Raw genomic sequence first — 21,577 nt, 5'->3', positions numbered from 1 at the left:
CATATCTCTTAATAATAATTTCACAATGAGACATTTCCTACAAAGAGACTGAGATGATTTAGCATTTATAACATATTTGTGCAGTAAGGAAACACGTGAGTTTGGTTACTATAATGTATTGAAATCTGTTTCCAAAGAAACACTACACAGCACACAAGGCTTTAAATAGCATAGAAGATGAGTCTACCTCACAAATCTGACACAATCAGGATGAAAGTCCTCCCGTATATGTTATGTGAGTGGGATCCAAGAAAGTATAAAAAGATCTATAGGCAACTCTTCTGTTTAATTTGTTAATATTGTTCCATAAATGTTTTCTTTGGGGGGATATTTTAATGAGGTTGAAATTGTTTGATGGAAAGGTCAACGTGCCTCATAATTACATCTGTCTCCTGAAGGATCAAGGGCCTGCCAGAGACCTTTTGTAGTTGTTGAATCGTGCAGATTTCAAAGCTTTAATTTCTCCTTCCTGTTTCATGACTCCCACATTGTAGTATGTGGGAATATACATGATCTATGTGTGGTGTGTGCATAAATATACTGAATGTGCATCGATTATAACTACAACAAGTGAAAATAAGTGCATTGAGCCTGACTGTTACAGAATGTGTAACCAGAGCAGTATAATCTACTGATGCCTTTGTAGCCGATGCAGGTCAGAGCTCCCCGCCCGGGATTTGAGCCACGCACCACCAGCGCCCCTCCGAGTGCTCCGCACCTCGGCGGCTCCAGCACGGTACAGTGTTTAACCTGCTATGCCAAGAGACTGGGTCTCCCACCATGGGAGGCTTAACACTGTACTACTTTTACTGAGGGGTTACGTCACTTTGTAACGTGCTCATTATGACCTGAATGAGCCACGTTACACCTTCACAGCAGATTTGTGTGCTTCAGTTATTCAGGCTGTGTGTCTTTCATAGGGATACTGTCTCTTCATTCACAGATGTTTTTAAGTACTCTTATTCTATATTAACTGGTCTAGCAGTTCTGCCATGATCATCCTACGAAAGCTCAATGGGTCATAACGATCCTGTGAAGGGAAATGATTCTGGCTTCTTGCACAATATCACATTTAAACTTGTTATCCAATTTGATGCTCAAAATCAATGTAAACAGCGTGAAGTCACTTTTATTTCTTTTGACAAATCCAGATCTTTACAGTACTGGACCACACATATGGGAATCCCAATATAAAGAGACAGCGGCTTAGAGTACATCATCATAAAGGCATTTCTTTCAACTGATTTCAGGCTGTGTTTTTTCCTGACATGACAGCCTTCCTCAGGCGAGTCCAGAACCTCATGCTACTCAGAGGATTCTTTTTCCATTTCAAGTACGTGTTGTTCTTCACGTATTTGTGCAGCCCTAGGACTCTGTTCATCTTGTCGTCTTCAACGTCTTCAAGTATAATAACAATTATCCCCAGGTTTCCCTCCAAAAACAGCCATGACTGGGCCATCTCAAACTCAAATTTGCACCATGCGCTCTCGATGAAATACTGTGATATGACCACGATAGCTTTTCGACTATTCAGGATGCCCTCGTCGATGATATTGGAGGTGATGGATTTGCCCACCTCGAAATCCCTCACGTGTAGACACAGCTGTAGAGGAGGGACTCCATTCTCCAAGTTTTCCACCAGCTCGTCCATAACCCAGAGTTCATCCCTGCTGGAGTATATGACGAAGGCATCGTACGCGCACTCCCCCATCTTCGTGCTCCTGTATCCTCTGAGCAGGATACAGGCGTAGCGAATGTAAAACTGATACTTGTAGACAAACAGTGTCAAGAAGAAGATTAAAAGGACAACGCCCAACGTCAGGGTGATGATTATGGTGGACATGTGTCTGCAGTAGTTAACGTCAAACTCTGTGACTTTTGTATTCCTTGAGTCCACTGGGCCTTGACACAGAATTCGGTTTTGATCTGTTAACTTTGCTTTATTCTCAATAGTCCACTTGATGAAGCCTGCATATGCACAAGTGCATTCAATGGGGTTTTGGGATAAGTCCAACGCAGTGAGGTTTTTTGGTAGACGGTCAAGAGTGTGTTGTGGAATAGTAATGATGTTGTTTGTACCGATGTGTATCGTCTTCAGAGCCCCAAGACTTGGGTGGGTCAGAAACTCCACTTCTCTGATCTTATTGTTAGTCACAGTTAAGTGTTTTAGTTTGTCGAGTCCAGTGAAAGTGCTCGGGTGAAGGTGTCCTAGCCCACAATTTGAAATATCAAGCTCCTCCAAGTTCTGGAGAACCCTAAAAAGATAAGTCGATGTATTTCCCCTGAAGACATTACCAGACACTCTCAGCACCTTGAGACTGATCAGACCAGACAATGCATGTTCGACAAAGAAGTCAGTGTTTGTGTAACAAATGTCAAGATACTTCAGATTTCTTAAATTACTCAGACTGGATAAAACTCCAATCTGTGTGACCTTCGTGTGCTGCAGGTCCAGTGTTTCCAGTTGTTCGAGTCCAGTGAAAGCCGTGCCTTCTAATCTGAGTTCAGAATTGAAGCTGAGATTGAGATATTTTAGCTGGGGCAAATAAGAGAACTGCTTACTGCAACACTCTTGAATGCTTAGATGACTGCGGCTGATTTCTAAGTATTTAAGAGCTGTCATTTCTATAAATGGTTTATAAAAATATGTCTGTGGTTTGTTGTCGGTAATTTTAAGAGTCTCTATGGTACTTTGGTAGGACAATTCTGCAGCAGGTATGTAACTGAAGTCATTTTTCTTCAGCTGCAGTTCTTTTAGTCTTCTGAATTGAGGAACTTTGACTTGCTTCAGGTGGCTGCTCACAACAGAGATTTTTGAGGCATTTGTTAGGCACTGAAATATATCACCGCCACGTGCTGTACTTTCTTTTAAAAGAAGGTATATCTCCTGGAATTCAAACAAGCAAAGACCATCTAAAAAATCTACCTCTGATGTTTGAATCTTATTTGCCCCTCTGTAGTTTCCTATGATTAACTTGTCTACTGTTAAACCTGCCATTGCTTTTAGACAACTCTTTATGGCACCCGACAGCACAAAGGCAGTTCGTAGATGAAGCTCTTTCAGATGGATGCCCTGAAAAGCTCCGGGTTCGATATGTGAAATCTGATTTCTCGAGAGTATAAGAGTAAGGTTCTTATTTGGAGTTTCCCGCAAAGCAATTGTGTCACTCACCGCTATGAATGCAATTTTATTGCAGTGAAGGTCAAGAAGTCTAAAATTGGTGAAGTTGAAAACGTATGGCGGGATTTGAAAAAACTCAATGTTGTTTGTTCCGGCATTTAGTTCCTGGAGGTGTGTCAGAGGAATTAATGGGAGGTTTTCTAAAGAGGAGAGGTTGGTATCTACAACCACTAACCTCTGCAGTCTTTGCAGGGAAGAAAAGGCCTCACTTTCATACTGTTCAATAGGGTTTCCAGTGAGGATCAATGTGGTCAAGTTCTTCATTTTCTCAAAAGAGTTGCTGCCAATGAATCTGATGTGGCACCTGTTCAATATAAAATGGAAAAGTTAGAAATTGCGAATACCTGGACATATCATGCACACAAACACACAAAGCTTTACCAGTGTCACAGTGACATTAATGGGGGATTAAGTGTCATTAAATTTGAAACATAGGGTATTGCCCCCAACGGGTTTTCGCAAGTCATCTGGAAACTTTGTGTTCTTTGAGTTCTTTGTGTGTTCTCTGTGTTCAGCTACTAGTCTGTACTTCTTCACATATGGGTCACGATTAAATAAAATACTGTCCTGCACCCGATCCTCATGATTCTAAATGCATTGAAGCGCCTAGTAGAAGAAATGTTATGCAATCAAGGTGAGGGGAGGGCGCCCCTGTAGCTCCCAGAGACAAAGGCACATGCATTGAGCCTTCACGATACAGCCCCCCATTGTAGTCTATGTAAGAACTACCGCAGGTCCCAGCTAGTGGCATACAAATGCTGCTTTAGCCTACGCTTCCCTGGCCCCCCATAAGTTGGCATTCACTTGCTTCAGCCTTACATCTCGCAGCTTCCAGGTGCCACACACGGCATGCTTTAGTCCCTTTGATGCGGTGCAATTGTCCTGCCACCCCCAAAGCATAATGTTTCCACCTCCATGTTTGACGGTGGGGATGGTGTTCTTGGGGTCATTCCTCCTCCTCCAAACACGGCGAGTTGAGTTGATGCCAAAGAGCTCGATTTTGGTCTCATCTGACCACAACACTTTCACCCAGTTCTCTGAATCATTCAGATGTTCATTGGTAACTTCAGATGGGCCTGTACATGTGCTTTCTTGAGCAGGGGGACCTTGTGGGTGCTGCAGGATTTCAGTCCTTCACGGCGTAGTGTGTTACCTATTGTTTTCTTGGTGACTATGGTCCCAGCTGCCTTGAGATCATTAACAAGATCCTCCCGTGTAGTTCTGGGCTGATTCCTCACTGTCCTCATGATCATTGAAACTCCACAAGGTGAGATCTTGCATGGAGCCCCAGACCGAGGGAGACTGACAGTTATTTTGTGTTTCTTCCATTTGTGAATAATCGCACCAACTGTTGTTACCTTCTCACCAAGCTGCTTGGCAATGGTCTTGTAGCCCATTCCAGCCTTGTGTAGGTCTACAATCTTGTCCCTGACATCCTTGGACAGCTCTTTGGTCTTGGCCATGGTGGAGAGTTTGGAATCTGATTGATTGATTGCTTCTGTGGACAGGTGTCTTTTATACAGGTAACGAGCTGAGATTAGGAACACTCCCTTTAAGAGAGTGCTCCTAATCTCAGCTCATTACCTGTATAAAAGACACCTGGGAGCCAGAAATCTTGCTGATTGATAGGGGATCAAATACTTATTTCCCTCATTAACATGCAAATAAATTTATAACTTTTTTGAAACGCGTTTTTCTGAATTTTTTTGTTGTTATTCTGTCTCGCACTGTTAAAATACACCTACCATTAAAATTATAGACTGATCATTTCTTTGTCAGTGGGCAAATGTACAAAATCAGCAGGGGATCAAATACTTTTTTCCCTCACTGTATTTATATATGTGTATTTATTTCTGTGAGGTTTAATATCTGCACGTCCCTGTTTTCCATCCAAAGTCTACCATTGATGCCCTATTGTGTATTTCAAGAGTATATAAATAATACTATAATTATGCAAGTCGAATATTCTGCACTGATTGACGCATCAGTCATGGTTGCGAGGACAGCGGCCTGGTTTTTGGGTAGTAACCGCAGAACAGCCTTGCGTTTTGATTGGGCTGTATCCGTCAGAGATATGTGATGCCACACTCTGTTTATAGTCAGAGCGAGAGATGCAGACGTGCAGCTATTCCAATATTGCTAGCCTGTATCAATAACATTACATTAATACATACAGGTGAAATATATGTTGTGACCTTTCACGCTGCAACCACAGCTCCCTAGGCAGGACACAGTGGAGGTAGACACCAGAGCGAAGGCAACAGTAGCTGGGTTTATTTTTTTATTTGTCTTTTTTTTATGACAAATGCTGAGGAGGGTTTACAGACAAAAAAAAAAAAAGTCTGCAGCTGTAGAACCGTCTCGGAAATAAGTGGAGAAGTCGCAGAGATAAAGCAAATAGAACTTTAATCGAGCCGCTCGGACGCCCCACGTCAGGAATAATTCCTTCAGTGAGATTTAATGTTTACAAACATGAGTGCAGCTTTATAGGAAAAATGACGTAACATCTTATGGGCGTTCATCCAATCAGAAGATATAGGTCCGGGTCCGTTTATGATCTGTCCTCCCGTGAAGAGGTGATGGATACAAAAAGCAGATGTCTGTCTTTGATGTGCACTAGGAAGATGCGATCCCATGGTCATCATTTACCTAGTGTCAATCGCTCATTAACAGAAACAATTTCTTTCATTACTGACAGGAGTTTCTAACAAATCAACCTTGTTGACCCTTTACTTGTCCTGCTAAATCTAATCTGCTCAGTCTGTATACAAACTACTTCTAATGCTAGTATTAATATAAAACATTATATAATTATCACAAAACACTTTCTTCAACATCCTATACAGAGTCTTCAGCAGCCCTGGTTGCTTCTCCTCTCTCTCCCAAACAAAAGAAAACTACCCTTAAATGGTGTAGCAGGGTGGAAGAGAATCAATTACATTGGCTGCAGGTGCTGTCTGATTCCCGCCCTTGATGACCCACACCTGTAGCCAATCTCCCAGATCTCTCCTAATTAAGGAAGGCTGATTCCAGGGTGAGTGCTTGCTCTGGTCTCTTCCAGCCCTCCCCATAAGCTCCCCCTAGTGGAGGATCTGTGAGCTGGCTCACAATGTATACATAGGTATATAGATATCTAGACGTATCATTTCATCGAGACATTGAGAGAGAGAAACTCTACTACAGTGTAAAGGGGATTCACAACTGTAATTATTGGCTGATTTTAATGTTTTGATTATGTGTAACGGGGCTCATCCATGTATAATGAGCCCGTTACAAAGTGACGTAACCCCTCAGTAAAAAGTAGTACAGTGTTAAGCCTCCCGTGGTAGGAAGCCCAGCCTTTTAGCGTAGAGGGCTTAACACTGTACTGCGCTGGAGCTGCTGTGGTGCGGAGCGCTCGGAGGAGTGCCGGTGGTGTGTGGTTTGAATCCTGAGCGGGGAGCTCTGACCCGCGTTGGCTACATATGCATTCATGTAATTATTAGTATTTTAAAAATTACTTTCTCAGGTGTTCTATCTTCATGATGGTCCAAAATCTGGGCTTCTATTGAAATGACTACATAGCCTATATATGCCGTGTTTGTGATTGTGCCCCTTCAGAGTCTGTTTGTAAAGCTGCCACTGATTTGACCCCCCCACCACTTTGTGAGATGTCGTACCCCCCCAACCTCCTCAGCTTGACAACTTGGTTGCACACACGCGCACACACGCACACACATGCGCGCTTCCCTGTTATTGCATGTTTTTGGTTATTCAAATAAATATATACATATATACAGTACTGTGAAAAAATGCTGTAAAGTAAGAATGCTTTCAAAAATAGACATGTTAATAGATTATATTTATCAATTAACTAAATGCAAAGTGAGTGAACAGAAGAAAAATCTACCTTCACCTTTACCTTCAAAACCGCATCAATTCTTCTAGGTACACTTGCACAAAGTCAGGGATTTTGTAGGCATGTAGTCAGGTGTATGATTAAACAATTATACCAAACAGGTGCTAATGATCATCAATTCAATATGTAGGTTGAAACACAATCATTAACTGAAACAGAAACAGCTGTGCAGGAGGAATAAAACTGGGTGAGGAACAGCCAAACTCAGCCAACAAGGTGACGTTACTGAAGACAGTTTACTGTCAAAAGTCATACACCATGGCAAGACTGAGCACAGCAACAAGACACAAGGTAGTTCTACTGCATCAGCAAGGTCTCTCCCAGGCAGACATTTCAAGGCAGAAAGGGGTTTCCAGATGTGCTGTCCAAGCTCTTTTGAAGAAGCACAAGGAAACGGGCCATGTTGAGGACCATAGACGCAGTGGTCGGCCAAGGAAACTTACTGCAGCAGATGAAAGACACATCATGTTTACTTCCCTTCACAATCGGAAGATGTCCAGCAGTTCCATCAGCTCAGAATTGGCAGAAAACAGTGGGACCCTGGTACACCCATCTACTGTCCGGAGAAGTCTGGTCAGAAGTGGCCTTCATGGAAGACTTGCAGCCAAAAAGCCATACCTCTGACGTGGCAACAAGGCCAAGCGACTCAACTTTGCATGGAAACACAGGAACTGGGGTGCAGAAAAATGTAAGCAGGTGCTCTGAACTGATGAGTCAAAATGTGAAATATCTGGCTGTAGCAGAAGGCAGTTTGTTCACTGAAGCACTGGAGAGCGGTACACGAAGGTTCCTTGCAAGTTTGGGGCTGCATTTCTGCAAATGGAGTTGGGGATTTGGTCAGAATGAATCAATGCTGAGAAGTACAGGCAGATACTTATCCATCATGCAATACCATCAGGGAGGCATCTGATTGGCCCCAAATGTATTCTGCAGCATGACCATGACTCCAAACATACAGTGTCAGTCATTAAGAACTATCTTCAGCGTAAAGTCCTGGAAGTGATGGTATGACCCCCACAGAGCCCTGATCTCAACATCATCGAGTCTGTCTGGGATTACATGGAGAGTGAGAAGCAACTGAGGCTGCCTAAATCCACAGAAGAACTGGTTAGTTCTCCAAGATGTTTGGGCCAACTTACCTGCCGAGATCCTTCAAAAACTGTGTGCAAGTGAACCTAGAAGAATTGATACTGTTTTGAAGGCAAAGGGTGGTCACACCAAATATGGATTTTATAATTTTATAATGTAGCCTATCCATTTCCCTGCTCGATAGGATCACATAAAATGTGAGAAATGGAGGCTGGTAACACACAAAACTGAGACCAGTAAGGCGTATGGGCATCTGATGGCGCAGAGCCGGGGGCTTAAAACATGCCGTGTGTAGCACCTGGAAGCTGCGAGATGTAAGGCTGAAACAAGGGCATATCGGCTTCGGGGGGCCTGGAGCAGGTTGGGTAAAACATGTCGTGTGCGGCACCTGGGAGCTGCGAGAAATAAGACTGAAGCGAGTGTATTGCTGGGGGTCTGAGAAAGCAGCATTTTTATAGTACTAGTGGGACCTGTGGTAGTTGTTCCATACACTACAATGGGGGCCTATATCGTGAAGGCTCAATGCATGTGCCTTTGTTTCCAGGAGCTACAGGGCCCTCCACCCTCGCCCCGATTGCATATATTTTCTTCTACTAGGCGCTTCGATGCATGTAGAATTGCGAGGATCGGATGGGATAGACCCCGGCTGGAATAAGTTGCATTCGTTCACTGGAATGCATTTTCTCCTGTTAAAATTGAAGGGAGCATAGCCCATCTTTTCTGTTACGTGTAAAACTTGATAAACTAATACCAAGTGTATTATGCATGGAAACACCCCACTTATATAGGCTATAGACTGACTATACATGACTTTGTAGTGAGTACGAGTGAGGTTTAATATTTAATCCATATCCTTACCACCCCTCTGAGAAATCTGACATTACATAAAGCTGCTCCTACGATAGATGTTAAAGAAGGAAAACATTTTAAAGACATACCAGTTTTGAGAACAGTGAACAAAAGCAAGAGCAGAATACATTAACTAGTGAATTAAACAAATACAGGAAACGGAACCGAAACAAACAGACACATTGTTCTCTCTGTGCACGAACAATAGGCAACATTCTTTTGGATATCAGTATGGAAATTGGGATGTATGCAATCTTTTGTTATTGTTGTTGTACATATATGTACATATTGATGTTGGGCACAACAACAAGTCTGTTATGCGCAGTGTACACCTTTATTGCAGTTACTGTAACTTAGCAAAAAGCAGTTATTTCCACTGTACACGAGGCACCGCAAAGGCTGTGAATAAACGTTTAACAAGACCAATACAAACCTATGCCCAACAGGCTTTCATTACATTTTGGCAAAAACTGCGAGAGGCTTTAGACAACTTTGGAAGTTGTCTAAAACCAGAGGAGCTGCGAGAGCAGTTTCAGGTTGCTTCCTCGCAAGTATTTTCATGATTTAATACAGCAAAAATGTGACCACTGCCCCTGTATTGTTGAATGTGATCAAATACATCACTGCGGACATCATTAGCCAAGTACAATGTCAATTACAAGCCAATGTGAACATGAGCACATGTTGTGCAAGATATATTTGGGAAGTTTCATACCTAGTTTGTTTGTTAGGCGTTTAAGTGTAAGCAGGTGTGAAAAATAAACAGATATGACTTTTGCATTAGAGTGAAGGCAGCAATAGGTGGTCTTGGCTTGATTGTTTTTTTTTGCAAGTAAATTTGAAACCGAATCTTAAATGATGTAGGTATGAGTATGACCCTATGGCTATTCCTGTGTATCTTAAGTACTCCTAGATGCTCTGAGACATTGTAACAAGTTGAAACAACAGGTCAACACATTTCTGACTTTGGAATCAAGAACAAACATTAACTTACCTTGTGAGATCAAGTGAAAATAAGTGAGGCAGGTGTGGGAATACATTGTCATCCAGATATTCCAAGTGATTAAAGCTGAAATCTAGAATCTCAATGAATGATGGGATATCAGCAGGAATACTACTGAGGTTTCTCATTTTGCATGAGATGTAGATGTTAGGAAGTATCTGAAAAATCAAACAGACGTGTATATGTGAGAGATGAATAGAATAGGGATTATAAAGGTCTATACCTCTGTGAAGAACGTGTGATTAGGTTTAAGAGCCAAATTAAATCCCAACTTTGACTCATTGATATCAAAATATGAATCTGTTCTTCATAGCACTTCTGTTAATGATTAGAAGGAATAGGCATCTGACAGAAAAATAAAGCCACCCCCGAGGACAGGTTTGTAGTTTTCTATTAGCAGGTCAGTCAAAGTGTTGATTTAATCCCAGCCTAGATGACAAACATCAGCAGTTTCACCTCAACTTAATACACTCAGTTTGTTCAGCAACACTATTCTGATATTAGATGTCACTTCCATTAAATATTTGCAGTGGGATTTTAAAAATGGTTGGTATAAAAAGTTGGTAGCAAAGGAACTTGTGACACCTTTCTTGTGTGACTTAACTTCCTTTCAAAGGCTTTGTATGAAATGTATCATGTATGCACTGTCTGTTTGTATGTGTGCAGGTGTATCTTAGTATGACCCGTTATGGGCAGGTGAAGAATTATCCAGATATCTTTGTAGTGGTGTGCAACAAAACCAGTTTTCAAAATGGTTTACTTTCAGCAGTCCTGAAAATAGTTATTCATGTATTTTTCTGTTTTAGTCGTCCTTTCAATTGGTATTATATCAACTTATGGATAGAAAAATACATATTTAAAATACAAACATAAAAATGAATCTTTCACTCGTTCCAGACAGCAGCTGGACATTTAGTCACCGCTGGAACAGTGACACAGGCCGAACAGCTCACGTGTTACTGTTACAGTTACTGTGTTATTTGATTGCCTTTAACTAATGATATACACTCACCTAAAGGATTATTAGGAACACCATACTAATACTGTGTTTGACCCCCTTTCGCCTTCAGAACTGCCTTAATTCTACGTGGCATTGATTCAACAAGGTGCTGAAAGCATTCTTTAGAAATGTTGGCCCATATTGATAGGATAGCATCTTGCAGTTGATGGAGATTTGTGGGATGCACATCCAGGGCACGAAGCTCCCGTTCCACCACATCCCAAAGATGCTCTATTGGGTTGAGATCTGGTGACTGTGGGGGCCAGTTTAGTACAGTGAACTCATTGTCATGTTCAAGAAACCAATTTGAAATGATTCGACCTTTGTGACATGGTGCATTATCCTGCTGGAAGTAGCCATCAGAGGATGGGTACATGGTGGTCATAAAGGGATGGACATGGTCAGAAACAATGCTCAGGTAGGCCGTGGCATTTAAACGATGCCCAATTGGCACTAAGGGGCCTAAAGTGTGCCAAGAAAACATCCCCCACACCATTACACCACCACCACCAGCCTGCACAGTGGTAACAAGGCATGATGGATCCATGTTCTCATTCTGTTTACGCCAAATTCTGACTCTACCATCTGAATGTCTCAACAGAAATCGAGACTCATCAGACCAGGCAACATTTTCCAGTCTTCAACTGTCCAATTTTGGTGAGCTTGTGCAAATTGTAGCCTCTTTTTCCTATTTGTAGTGGAGATGAGTGGTACCCGGTGGGGTCTTCTGCTGTTGTAGCCCATCTGCCTCAAGGTTGTACGTGTTGTGGCTTCACAAATGCTTTGCTGCATACCTCGGTTGTAACGACTGGTTATTTCAGTCAAAGTTGCTCTTCTATCAGCTTGAATCAGTCGGCCCATTCTCCTCTGACCTCTAGCATCAACAAGGCATTTTCGCCCACAGGACTGCCGCATACTGGATGTTTTTCCCTTTTCACACCATTCTTTGTAAACCCTAGAAATGGTTGTGCGTGAAAATCCCAGTAACTGAGCAGATTGTGAAATACTCAGACCGGCCCATCTGGCACCAACAACCATGCCAGGCTCAAAATTGCTTAAATCACCTTTCTTTCCCATTCAGACATTCAGTTTGGAGTTCAGGAGATTGTCTTGACCAGGACCACACCCCTAAATGCATTGAAGCAACTGCCATGTGATTGGTTGGTTAGATAATTGCATTAATGAGAAATTGAACAGGTGTTCCTAATAATCCTTTAGGTGAGTGTATAATGTTCCATTAAGGTAACTCGAAACGGCTACAACATCTGACAAGACCCGAGCAATGTCTGTCTGCAGCAAAACAAGCTGACCAAATGTCTTGAATGTACACCAGCAGTTAATGGCAACCGCACTGGAAAATACATTTGACTGTATGACTGATTCTGCTGAAAGGGAACATGTTACAAATTGACCACAGTGATGCAATGTCACTGGGATTCTGTTGAGGTATGTCATACGATAGTTAACAGGAAGCTGAAATCTCATCATTTAATTCATGAGAGAGTATTGTGTACCTATGTATGTATGTATACATACTATGTATATGTTGGTTTTATACAGTGCTCATTTACTGCCACAAATACACATATGATTTACTTTATCTAACAGTCTGGTTTTGTTGTCGATTGTTAGTTAAGGTTAACAACTATGCAATGCATACGTTCACAAACAGATTCACTTTACTGTGGATGGTTCGATTAAAGCATTGTGTTAACACTTTAAACTTGTTTACAAAAGTGTATATTTTCATACACCTCTTAATATAATCCATTAATACATAAGCAAGCATATGTTCCTTAATATCTTCTAACCAATATTATTTAACTGATAGTAGGAAGGTTATAAAAACATTAAGTAACAATCATTATATTATGTAGTTATAACGTTGTGGTAAATGGTTCATAAATGCACAGATTGCCCCTTAAAATAATGTTTGAAGAGAAAACTACGCTTTACTTTTTAATTTAACAATTATTTGAAATCCGCATGCTGAGGACAGACTGTACAAGTTGAAAAAGTATGCCCTGTTATCTGATGGACGACATATAAGCTTCCTGTGTGGCAAAATAAATGTAATTGTATCCACACCTGTCAGCTCCAGTCTTGCAAGAGTGAGAGCCACATAGTTTTTCATTATAAAGAGGTTTCAGGTTGTCAGTGCAAATTACAGTTGGACAGGATTGATGCGTGTGAACGGACTGTTACTTTCTACCAGTGTCATTTACTTCTGAGGAAGAGCAAAACAATTTGAAACAGTTGGGTATTGTTCTGTCATAGACATGGTGTATGTTTGTAGTAGTTTAGTGTAAAAAGGAAGGAAATCCAGACCATTCTGGAAAGAAGTGTACATCTGAGTAGCCCAGCAGAAACGATGACCTTGAATCTCTGACTTATTGTGTCACCTAGTGAGTAAATCAATGACATTTTACTGAAGTAATTAACTAGCGAATAAGGTGTGCTTTCTCTTCATGACTTAAAATGATAGAATCCGAAATACAAAAGTCCATCCAGAGAGATTCACTGTCTACACCACTAAATTACAAGCATCCAGTTAACAATAAAGCTCAGCTAGTAAAGACCATTCCAACACGAGTCTTAATTCTTATAGATGTATTCTATACTTTGTTTAATAGTCCAATGTGCCTATATTAGCCAATACCAAAGCCTAGACCCACCTTCCAATAGCCAAATTTTTACCAGTACTTCCAGGCAGCTTTATTTGGGAGTTCTTACTTCTGCCTACTGTAATCCCACCATCAACTACCACTGCCGTCTTTTAATTCGGGTCAGTGTGTTTAGAGTGTATGATAAGTAATGTCGTTGGAAATATACCTCTTCACATCGCTGTCCATTCCCTGATGGTACCGGGCTCTGATCTGTATGATCTGGCACAGACAATAATCCTAGTGTGAGCTGAAGTATCTTTAATAAATCCATTTTGCAGGCTTGAATCGCAGGAGCAGGTGCGTCTCTGCACACACCATTACAAGGCGAAATGAAAGCAGTACATGGGAGAGAACTTCTTTAATATCCAGGGCAAATAAGGAACTAAATTCAGCTTCCTGATACATGTAGTTCTTTCACTTTCAAGCACTAAAGATTAAAGTCACATCTAAACCAAAATAAAGCGATGCTAAATGATCTTTAAGCTTTTCCAAACTAGCTTATTATTATGAAGCAACATCAAATTTATTTTATTTTTAATATAGTGCCTTAATTTACACAAACATCAACTGAATTGATCATTGATTAATCCCAATATAGACCAAATTAATAAAATACATTGTTCTTTTAGTAAATAACAACAATGGACAAACACATTCCTGCCAGACATACTTGTATTGACAGTATACACTTCTAATGTTCTACATCCACACATTGCAGTAATGGAAAATTCAACAAAAATACATTTTGTAGACACAATATGCAGCTTCTTACACACATACAAGTTATTTAATATAAAAATAGACTCTCAATTTCATGACTTCACAGTAAAAAACATTATTCTGAGACAGCAAGACAGATTGTAAACAAACAGCTATAACCAGAGCCTCTCTCTATTCCAGTCTTTTGTCCTTTGGCCTTTGTCCACACTGACCAGCATTCTGCAAATCCTGAAGCAAGTCTTACTATACGAGATCAGGGTCCGAACCAGTCTGACATCTTTCATTGGCTACCTTTCTGAAATGATTGCTTTCTTTAGGCGAGTCCAGAAGACCATCCTGCTCATGGGGTTGTCCTTCCATTTTAAATATGTGTTGTTCTTCAGGTATTTATGCAGGCCCAGCATTCGCTTCGTGTTATTTTCTTCTACATCTTCAAGTATGATAGCAATGATCCCGGGCTTTCCTTCAAAGAACTGCTGTGACTGGGCCATCTCAAACTCAAATTTGCACCACGCGCTCTCGATGAAATACTGTGATATGACCACGATAGCTTTTCGACTATTCAGGATGCCCTCGTCGATGATATTGGAGGTGATGGATTTGCCCACCTCGAAATCCCTCACGTGTAGACACAGCTGTAGAGGAGGGACTCCATTCTCCAAGTTTTCCACCAGCTCGTCCATAACCCAGAGTTCATCCCTGCTGGAGTATATGACGAAGGCATCGTACGCGCACTCCCCCATCTTCGTGCTCCTGTATCCTCTGAGCAGGATACAGGCGTAGCGAATGTAAAACTGATACTTGTAGACAAACAGTGTCAAGAAGAAGATTAAAAGGACAACGCCCAACGTCAGGGTGATGATTATGGTGGACATGTGTCTGCAGTAGTTAACGTCAAACTCTGTGACTTTTGTATTCCTTGAGTCCACTGGGCCTTGACACAGAATTCGGTTTTGATCTGTTAACTTTGCTTTATTCTCAATAGTCCACTTGATGAAGCCTGCATATGCACAAGTGCATTCAATGGGGTTTTGGGATAAGTCCAACGCAGTGAGGTTTTTTGGTAGACGGTCAAGAGTGTGTTGTGGAATAGTAATGATGTTGTTTGTACCGATGTGTATCGTCTTCAGAGCCCCAAGACTTGGGTGGGTTAGAAAATCCGCTGCTGTTAACCTATTATTGGTGAGGATTAAGTGCTGAAGTTGTTCGAGTCCTGCGAATGTGCTCCAGTGAAGGTGCTCGAGCTGGCAGTTTGATACATCAAGGAATTCTAAGCGTTTCAGATTCTTAAAAAAATAAGCAGATATGTTGGCATAGCTGTTCCCAGCCATTTTCAGCACTTCTAAACTGTACAGATCCGCCAGTGTGTGAGGAATGACAAAGTACGTGTCTGTATAAGACATATCAAGATATTTTAACTTTTTTAGTCCTTGCAAAACAAAAATGTCGCCCAAACCCTTTACATTTGTGTGACTAAAATCCAGTGTTTCTAGAGCATGAAGGCCATTGAAAAATAAGCCTTCAAAGGAGAGTTTGACATTGTGACTCAAGTTGAGATATTTTAATTGAGTTACCCCAGCAAACATTTCATGGCAGCATCCCTTAATATCCAGAGCATTCCTGCTGATATCAATGTGTTTCAGATTGGGCAATCCTGAGAAATTGGAGAGAAATGTCCTCAGTGCATTGTTATTTGTCATCACAAATGTCTCCAAGGTGGGCTGGTTTGAAATTTCTTTGGAAGGCAGGTGATCAAAGTAATTGTAACTCAAATCCATCACTTTAAGGTTTGTAAACTTGGGAACTTTTAAACTTGAAAGTCTGCTGCTCAAGATTTTGATCACAGATGCATTAATAAGACAGGGAAATAATTCATTAGGGTGAAATACATTTATAGGAAATTGTTTCAAATGAATTAAATGCATTTCCTGATGTTTTACTTCGCACAGACCATCAAAAAGACTGACTTGAGTGCCGCGCTGAGTTCCTTCATTCCTGTAGTTTCCGAGGACGAGCTTAAATACATTCAGACCTGCCATTGCCTGAAGACCAGCCTTCATGTCAATGGGAGACAGAAATGCACTTCTTAGGTTAAGTTCCTTAATGTAAACTCCACGAAATGCTCCGTGTTCAATATATGAGATTTTGTTTCGTGAAAGAATAACTGTTAGATTTGGTGTGTGCATTTTTCTTAGGAACCATGTTTCTTCAACTGTTATACTTGAAATGTTGTTGTTGTGCAAGTCAAGAAGTGTAAGGCTGGTCAGGTTAAAATCAGGGGGTAGTTTCATTGAGCTTAGCTTGTTTGTGCCCGCCTTTAGTTCTTTAAGGTTCACCAGGGAACTAATTGTCAAGTCTTCGAAAGAGGAAATGCCTATATCCAACACCACCAGTTTGTGCAGCAGCATCAGAGCAGAGAAGGGTGTGGCACTGCAATGTTCGATGGGGTTCCCAGTAAGCGTCAGGACACTCAAGCGCTGCACATTCTGAAAGGCATGGTCCTCAATCAGCTTGATGTTGCATCTGCATTATCAGAAGGTGAGAGATCATGAGGAAAATCAGATGTTTGCACTCTTAAGTTATGAATGACATTCACAATTTTGAGAGAGGTCAGACAAAAACATCGTCTTTTCAAAACGCATAAAACCTATCTGGGGGAGATAAGTTAGGCCTGTGTGTGGGGTTGATATGCACTTTTAAAGAAGTGAATTCAACAATGTTATTAAAAAAAAAAAAAAAAAAAAAAAACAATCTTGTGTAAATTTGTGACCCAAATATCTGCTTCAATCTCAGCAAGGACAATTGTACCAGATGTGAAGTGGAAGAGACCTGAAAGTGGCAAATTGCTGATATTAATGTTTGGAATATACTGCCTAAGATCAATATCATTAGGGTAATTGTTTGGCACCCAGAAAAAGTATTTTAGCGCTATAGATGCACCATAGACTAACAAACATGGACAATGATATGATATGATCGTGCCTATAGAATGTCTACATCCCAAAATGTTCAAGCTTTTTAGCTTGGAATTAAAATGCTTTAAAATATATACTTTTTTAATGTGTCTACAAATTCTTCCCTGTAACTTCCAAATGAAAAATATACTTTTAGAAAATGGATTAAAAATGAAAACTGTAATATCTTGGTCAATTAAGCATCCACCTCCCTTGTAGCAATCCCAATCACAAGCAAAATCACACAGCAAGTTAAGTGGCTCTACCTGTGTTAAACTGTAGTGATTCACATGATTTCAGGATAAATTCAGCAGTTCCTGTAGGTCTCCTCTGCTGAGTCATGTATTTAAAAGCAAAGGCTCAACCATGAGCTCCAAGGAGCTCTCAAAAGAACTCCAGAACAAAGCTGTTGAAATGCACAGATCAGGGGATGGGTATAAAAATACCAAAGGTTTTGAATATCTCTGGGAGCACAGTCAAGGTCATTGTTAAGTGGGAGGTCTATGGCACCACCAAGACCCTGTTTATATCTGGCAATCCTTCCAAAGTGATTGACAGAGCAAGGAGGAGAAGGATCAGAGAGGCGACCAGGAAGACAATGGCAAATGTGCAAGTACTACAGGCTTGTATGGCCAATACTGGTCAAAGTGAGATTCTGCAGCCACGTGGCAAACAGTGATGTGGTCTGACAAAACTAAACTGGTACAGTTTGGCCTAAATGCGAAGTGTTATGTTCGGTGCAAACCCAACACGTGGGGCAGCGTCACGTCATGGGGATGTTTCTCATCAGCAGGGACTGGGGCTCTTGTCAGGACAGAAGGGACAATGAATGGAGCAAAGAACTGAAAAGTCCTTGAGGAAAACCTGCTGCCCTGTGTAAGAAAGCTGAAACTGGGATGGAAGTTCACTTTTCAGCAGGACAACAACAGGAAACGCACAGTCAATCAGTCAATCAACATTCTTGAACACATCGTGTACTTGCCCAATCACCCTCTGCTCCCATTCGCCCTGCACCTCCCTCTGCTCCACATATAAACTCCTCACTCACGATCTGTAACTGCGAAGATTTGTCAGTTTACCTGCATCTCCAAGCAATCTCTCCCTGTGCCTTGCTATCTTTGATTCCTCGACCACTTGCTTTTCCTCCTGGCTATGACTTTGGACTTCCCCTGACTTCCAAAAATGAAATGGACATTATTGTTCAGTGTTTGGTAACCTAAACTTTTTTTTTAACCTCTAGCAGTTTAGCGCTCACCTTTGTACCATTTCAGGTTATTCACTGGGCTTGAACTGCTTACAATTCAATACAAACTGGACAAATGGGGGTGTTCTATAACTTTTCAGTGTATATATACTCATATTAAAACCTTTTATTTGCCCTTAACAGTGTAGAGTTTCATGCATTTAATTTCATGCATAAAAACTCTGCACTGATACAATAAAATGTGAGAACTGTCAAGGGGGCATGAGACCAGGGGCTTCAGAGCCTCCTTCTTCTGTGCACAAGTGCATCTTCAAGTGACTTCTTTCTCTGGAATGCAAATGCTTCTGTCACTCAGATCTCTTGGTATTTAAAGGAAATTAGGCACTATAATAACAGCCCATCCAAAGACTAGTTTAATAAATCAACTTGGCACACTGTGAGAATGCAATGATCTGGCTAGGGTAAGCATTTTCACAACTTCTGTACAATGTGAACAGTATGTCAGCACTTCAAGCAGTTCAACCGTGGGTGAGTTGAATGATTTCACTCCAGGTTCATGTTTTGACACAGAGACTTGATTGCGTGGGATAATGTATGGAAGAGGTGCTTCAGATACGTTTTCTGAAAGCTTCTCTCACCCTGTCCATCCTTGATCGTATACTGAAATATTGTTGCCTTGCTTTTCATGGTACATTTGAAACGGAGAGATCTTTCACTTGTATCGAATCCACTGCAGTGAAGAGGGCCAGTGGCCTATAATAGCACAGACCCACATGGAAATGCATGACACTGTGACGGGTAACGCTTCTCACCACGTTTGAGTCTCATTTTAACAATGCCTGTGGGTTTGAATGAAGACCAACTGTGATGCACATTTCGGCAGATATTGTATTAGCCAGTCAAAACATATATTTTGGTTGGAAAATAAACATCTTATAGCAGTACCTTGTGAGGTCCAGCTCAGTCAGATCCGGAAGCAGCGGGAAGGAATTGTTCCTTAGCGCCTCCAAGCGGTTAAAGCTGAAGTCTAGCGTCTGCACTGTGGGAGGGATGTCAGCAGGGATTCTGCTGAGGTTCAGCCCCATGCAACTCAAAGATACATCTGGCACTGTCTGAAAAAGATTGAAATGACGCTTTGTACTGGCCAACCTTCCACAAAACAGGTACAGCTACTGTCACAGACCTCGATCGGTCTTGACTACTAACCAGCCCTTACAGTCCAGTAGGTATCAACAGCAGGCTGCGATTCTGCAAGATTCTTCATCCAAATGATAAGTGTTAATATGGCTAGTATTTATCCCAGAGATTGGGCTTTAGCACACATTGTAACGCACATTTCAAATAGTTTGTTCATTTCTCATCAGTAAGATCCCTGTTCCAATTGGCTTTACTGCTCTGCCCTGGTTTATTGTGCCGCCAACTTCAATACAAATAAGATATAAATGAAACAAACCAACAAAACACTTTCTTCAAAGCTCAAATTATATAAATACTGTAATTATCCCACAGCACTACTGTACAATACTGAAATATTTAAAATACATACAAATGTACACTAATACATTATAATATCCTTCTACTACTGCTACTACTAAACACTGCTGGCCATATTCACACAACTCTACTGCCATTAAATAAACCCATACAAATACAAATTTATAAATGTATAGAATTAGCAACAGACGTGCATCTTAAATGAGCGGTGTGACTCGAGACACTTCAGCACTGCCTTCCTCATTAGAAAGGACAGGAGCTCTCTACAACAGTGAAGGTATTATGAATATGGCCCCCTATTTCAATCATGATGTGTCTGTGTGTTTAACCGGACTGTGTTTTTGACGATACAAACCTCTTTGCAGCTCTCCCCCCCCTCCACAGTCTGGACACACAGCTTCACGCACAGTAAGAGAAGCAATCCCACTCTGAGGTGTAGAAATGCGGCAGAATCCATTTGGCTGGCATGCAGCGAAGCGACCACGTCTCCCAGGGCAGACAGAGGGTTGTGCATCAGCGGGAAACCATCCAGTCTGTGAAAGAGGAAGTGGAAATGTTTGATCATTAAAATCACAAATAATGGAAGTATTATACTACAACTTTTCAATGTGTTGAATTTCCCCCTGAGATTCCTAGAATATCACACACACACAAAGTTACACATTGGACCACACATAATGTATACAACATATGGTATGGCATTTCATACCTGGTATGTAGTCTTAATGGTCTATACATGCTTTTACAAGTTGAATCTAGTGACAGAACATGTCTTTGCATGGCTATTCTGAGTACTAAACTCAGTACGTCAGTGACAGGAAATCTGTTGTCGAAATGTTTTACACAATATGCATGAAGGAGGATCGTGCCATCGGTAATGGACTGTACATTTAGTCATGTGCTTTGTGCATTGTGTGTGTAGGGTGTTGTTACATGGGGACTTGATCCAAGTCTTCAAAATCATGAAAGGCATCGACCACATCAAACCAGAGGAGCTTTTCCAGATCAGCAGGGACACACGCACCCGGGGACACAAATGGAAATTGGGCTTCAAGGCATTCAAGACAGAAAACAGGAGACACTTCTTCACACAGAGAGGCGTCACAATCTGAGCAAACTCCCCAGCGATGTGGCTGAAGAGACAATTTGGGAACATTCAAAAACAGAATGGATAGGATCCTTGGATCACTTAGTTATTAATGGACACCAAACGAGCACGATGGGGCGAATGGCCTCCTATCGATCGGATACTTTCTTATGTACCTCTTGTACGAATTGTGAAATTTTGGACAACAGCATAATACTTACAGTGATGGTACGGGCTCATACATCTGGTTACAAAACTAGCAAACTACAAACCTGTACATCATAGCGGTTACATTTATGGTTAGAAGAAAGTGGCATCTTACTGAAAATGAAGCCACAAGTGAGTACAGTTCTGTAGTTTTCTATTAGTGGGTGGGTCAAAGTTTTGATTTAAGCCCAGCCCAAGTCAGGGCTCTGACTGAGGAAAATGAAG

The 21,577-nt window shown here is 41.3% G+C and overlaps 2 protein-coding genes across 2 annotated transcripts; both read right to left on the bottom strand.

The window, feature by feature from the left end:
* Positions 1-1,130: 1,130 nt before the first annotated feature.
* LOC136758348 (toll-like receptor 4) lies at positions 1,131-13,988 on the bottom strand. Its single transcript, XM_066712610.1, has 3 exons — positions 13,853-13,988; positions 10,012-10,178; positions 1,131-3,485 (listed from the first exon to the last, which is right to left on the bottom strand). Exons 1-3 carry the CDS (start codon positions 13,955-13,957, stop codon positions 1,247-1,249), a joined length of 2,511 nt encoding a protein of 836 aa, XP_066568707.1. The 5' UTR covers positions 13,958-13,988; the 3' UTR covers positions 1,131-1,246.
* Positions 13,989-14,280: 292 nt separating this feature from the next.
* Positions 14,281-19,673, bottom strand: LOC136758182 (toll-like receptor 4). Its single transcript, XM_066712452.1, has 2 exons — positions 19,510-19,673; positions 14,281-16,929 (listed from the first exon to the last, which is right to left on the bottom strand). Exons 1-2 carry the CDS (start codon positions 19,647-19,649, stop codon positions 14,694-14,696), a joined length of 2,376 nt encoding a protein of 791 aa, XP_066568549.1. The 5' UTR covers positions 19,650-19,673; the 3' UTR covers positions 14,281-14,693.
* Between the last annotated feature and the right edge of the window lie 1,904 nt (positions 19,674-21,577).

The sequence above is a fragment of the Amia ocellicauda genome, chromosome 9, assembly GCF_036373705.1.
Source record: "Amia ocellicauda isolate fAmiCal2 chromosome 9, fAmiCal2.hap1, whole genome shotgun sequence".
NCBI classification, from domain to species: Eukaryota; Metazoa; Chordata; class Actinopteri; order Amiiformes; family Amiidae; genus Amia; species Amia ocellicauda.
Note: the sequence above shows the minus strand (reverse complement) of the source record. Positions and strands in the feature narration are given on the sequence as shown.

What these genes read in the sequence shown, in the direction of transcription:
- LOC136758348 (XM_066712610.1), bottom strand. Translation starts at nt 13,957, where the DNA reads ATGGATTTATTAAAGATACTTCAGCTCACACTAGGATTATTGTCTGTG. An exon ending in ATGGACAGCGATGTGAAGAG is followed by an intron (nt 10,179 to 13,852) that starts GTATATTTCCAA and finishes TTGATTTTTCAG; the next exon opens with ATACTTCCTAACATCTACAT. An exon ending in TTTTCACTTGATCTCACAAG is followed by an intron (nt 3,486 to 10,011) that starts GTAAGTTAATGT and finishes TATATTGAACAG; the next exon opens with GTGCCACATCAGATTCATTG.
- LOC136758182 (XM_066712452.1), bottom strand. Translation starts at nt 19,649, where the DNA reads ATGGGGCTGAACCTCAGCAGAATCCCTGCTGACATCCCTCCCACAGTG. An exon ending in ACTGAGCTGGACCTCACAAG is followed by an intron (nt 16,930 to 19,509) that starts GTACTGCTATAA and finishes CTGATAATGCAG; the next exon opens with ATGCAACATCAAGCTGATTG.